General features: G+C 40.7%; 1 protein-coding gene across 1 annotated transcript; it reads left to right on the plus strand.

Annotated features, from left to right (window-relative positions):
- The first annotated feature begins 358 nt into the window (after positions 1 to 358).
- Positions 359 to 2,041, plus strand: SHISA3 (shisa family member 3). The gene is made up of 2 exons (XM_031055620.1): positions 359 to 377; positions 663 to 2,041. The coding sequence occupies exons 1-2, from the start codon at positions 359 to 361 to the stop codon at positions 1,112 to 1,114; spliced, it is 471 nt and encodes a 156-aa protein (XP_030911480.1). The 3' UTR covers positions 1,115 to 2,041.
- Positions 2,042 to 3,610: the final 1,569 nt, after the last annotated feature.

The raw sequence follows: 3,610 nt of genomic DNA on the forward strand, positions 1-3,610 counted from the left end.
GACCGGGGGCCGCAGCTCCGCGCTCCTGAGGGCACCGGCAGCAGGATCCCTCCTGACCGCATGGTGCACTTGTATTTTAAGTTCGCATCGGCAAATTCTGCTGTGTCTGTCTAACTTTACTGCTGCCGGAGGTGTGAGTGGGCCCCGGGGCTCTGCGCGCACAGCCCACCGTGCTAGTGGCCGTCAGTTTCCCAAACAAAAGAAATCCGGCAGCGCATACGGAGACTGGTTTCCCAAGTCACACGCTCTGCGCTTATCTTCCACCTTAGGAAAGGAAGCGATTTAGTAGCATCTGCAGCATTTGCGCTTCACCTGCAGATTCAAGCTGTTACACTGCACAGTCCCGGCGATTCGGGGGATGAGAGAGGGGGAGAGGAGTGAGATTCTTGAGCCATACCTAACAAGAACCAGTGAAGGGGACACGATGTAGACAGCTTTTACCTTTGGTAACTATTAAAACTGTAACAGAAATAAAACCCCTACGGGATTTGAACTCTGATTTTGTTTCAATACTAATGGTGTTCTGTCTTCTGAGCAGATTGTTATGTTATTGGGACTGAAATAATGTCGGGCTTCATAAACACTGTGGAGTTTATTTCTTCACAGGAGACCTGTTACTTAAGTGGGCTAATTTGCATGGCTTTTCTTCTTTCTTCTCCCAGAACCAATCTACGTTCCATTCCTCATTGTTGGATCAATATTTATTGCCTTCATTATCGTGGGCTCGCTGGTAGCAGTTTACTGTTGCACATGTTTAAGACCTAAACAGCCGTCACAGCCAATCCGATTTTCTCTGCGGAGCTATCAGACCGAGACTCTTCCCATGATCTTGGCCTCTACAAGCTTCAGGACCCCATCCAGGCAGTCCAGCACCGCGACCAGTTCCAGCTCGACCAGCAGCTCGGTTCGCAGGTTCTCCTTCCCCCGGGCAGAGCCAGGCTGCCTTGTGCCGTCCTCACCTCCTCCCTACACATCTGGCTGCTTCCAGACAGCCCACACAGTCCACCTGACCCAGCCATCAGGATTTCTGGTGTCTCCACCATACTTTGGGTATCCTCTCCAGCCAGAGCCTGCCCTGGTTGGGAAGAGCTGCTCTGATTTTACTCAGAGCTGAAGGAACTTGTGAAGAAGTAAAGCAACCTTTGCAACCACAGAGGCTGCTGCTGTTGGGTGTCACACTGATGTGCTCTGTGGCTGCAGAAGTCAGAACTGTTCCTGTGGGTGAGTTGCCCTTGAAAAGTGAGGGGTCTCACTTGAGATTGCCTTTCCCAAACTTGGATCACACTTACAAAGGAATTGTAAAACACTCCAAACAGTTGCTCTAAAACTGGACTGCTCTGCCTAATTTGTGCAGAATGTGTTCAGAGACAAGTAAAAGAACCATGTTGGGATGAAGGTACTCACTGTTATAAATGACATTTTACCCTAATGCAGTTAACTTAGTTAACAAACAGTGGCTGCTTTCCACTGATAATAATCAGACTAGTTCTATAAAGCAGCAATAAACCTGAGAAGTAACAGAGGAGTGATACTTACTAAAGAGGATTCTTGAAAACACGCTGCTTACCACTTCCATGAGCAATGAAAGTAAGAGGAAGAATTTTATTAGATATCAAAATGCAGAGGTTTTTTAAAAATACACATAATCTACCTGAACTTACACTGCATATTTGTATTAGCAAACTTTAACGATGGTAGATAAAACTAGTAGTAATTAGGCTAGTTGAAGATCAGACAGTCTCACATAGCCAAATTATCTATGAGGAAAGCGGAATGTATTCAGCAATATCACCAATAACTTCACATAAAACTCTAAAAATAGCGGTCTACTAAAGCATTCTTCAGAAGGAAGTATTTATTGTCAGCTTTTTGCTCAGCAAGTGTAAGTTGGACAAACTGATCATGAAGTTCTGTTTGTAAAATTAGCCATGTATAAAATGTAAAGACAAGTTTGTAATTTAAAATGTATTTACACCATTGACATCACTAATTATTTAGTAGTAGCACGCAAAAAAAACCCCAATAAACTGTGTGGTTGAAATGCTGTGTCATCAGTATGACTCTGTACAGGTAGTATTTGTTGAATTTGGTTGGTGTAACTCTTTTTGTATTTTTTTCCTGTTAAAATAGTTTATTCTGCTTTTTAAAATTATTTACAGCTTTAACTACACCTGTTGTGCAGATTTAATATAATACGAAATTTTGACTATATAGCAAACTAATAGATTCATTTATGTTTTTTACATGCGGCTGCAGTGAAAAAGTGTTGAAAACGCCACTGATTAGTTGGGTATTTTGGATAAAACATCCTGTGCTAGGAATAAATTCTGTTTGCCCTTCTACATTCCTTCACCTAAGTAAACCAACAAACCAAATGGAAGAAGAAAAAAAAGCATCTAAACCAAATACATGCAGTAAGCAAATGGAAAATACACAAGTAAAAAATGCAGTCATTAAGGGGCTTCTCTGTATACTTGTTTTTTGTGAAAAACTGAAGTCATTCTGTGGGTCAGAATCTACAATATCAGAGGCTGATCTTTCCTATTTTATCAGCCTCAAACTCCCTGTGTTTAGGATTTGTTGAAGGACATTATAGCTGACCTATTTAACAAGTAGTTTAGAAAAGCTTCATTGGTTCTTTCTCACGAGTTGAATACATTCTCATAGAAAATATCTAGTCATCAGTAGTTATGACAAAAATTTTTCAAAATAACCCTTTTAGTAAGTTTTTAACCTCACAATTAACATTATAATCCAGCAGACAATGCTGCTAGAAATGCAAAAAGACAGGTTGTATACAATGATGTTTTAAGTAATAGGCTCTAGCTTGAATGATGTAATTGTTAATTACAACCCAAATCATGATACACAGCTGTGTATATGTTTTGCAAGATACTAAAGTATTCAGGATATTAATTGAAAGTTTAGTGTTCTGGCCTGTAATTTTATTGTAGGAACAATCTTCAAGAAAGAAAATTTTTGCTTGCCTTTTATGAGGTTTCACAGGACTCTTCACTGCATATTTTGAATGGCTATGGATGGGACTGTTTGTCAAGTAACTTTTTTAAAAAATCATTGAATATTTCAAGATGTATCAGCTGTCTTGTTCAGAAGCATACTGTGAGATGTACTGATCACTCATGTATACAGCAGAAACAGCAAACCAACTCAACTGTATTTTCCACCCTTATAGTTAGTCTCCAATTAGAAGAAATCTTTATCTAGTAAACCAAGGCAATGCAGACCCATTCTGGAAGCAGAAACTTGATCATTTTTAACTAAGGAGGGGCAATTTATGTACCTTTAAAGAGCAATTAGTCATCAGAGCCACTGACACAGGTGGTGAGTGGCTGAAATTCAGTGTTTTCCTGAAAGAAAGACTGTACACAGCAAAGTTGTGAGTTTGGCTCAGTCACTGCCCGTTACCACTTGGTGCTGTACAGGCCAGGCTGCTTCAGTGTGATGGTCTCAGAGAGCTCTGCAGTCAGTTATCAATGCTTTAACACGGGGCAGATTTTTGCTACACTTGCATGTAGCCTTCAATGTTAATGACTATTCAGCCTAAGAAGAGCTGTGAAGTTTGCCATGTAGCAAGAAACTCAGCCTAGCT

This window comes from Geospiza fortis, unplaced genomic scaffold (genome assembly GCF_000277835.1).
Source record: "Geospiza fortis unplaced genomic scaffold, GeoFor_1.0 scaffold40, whole genome shotgun sequence".
NCBI classification, from domain to species: Eukaryota; Metazoa; Chordata; class Aves; order Passeriformes; family Thraupidae; genus Geospiza; species Geospiza fortis.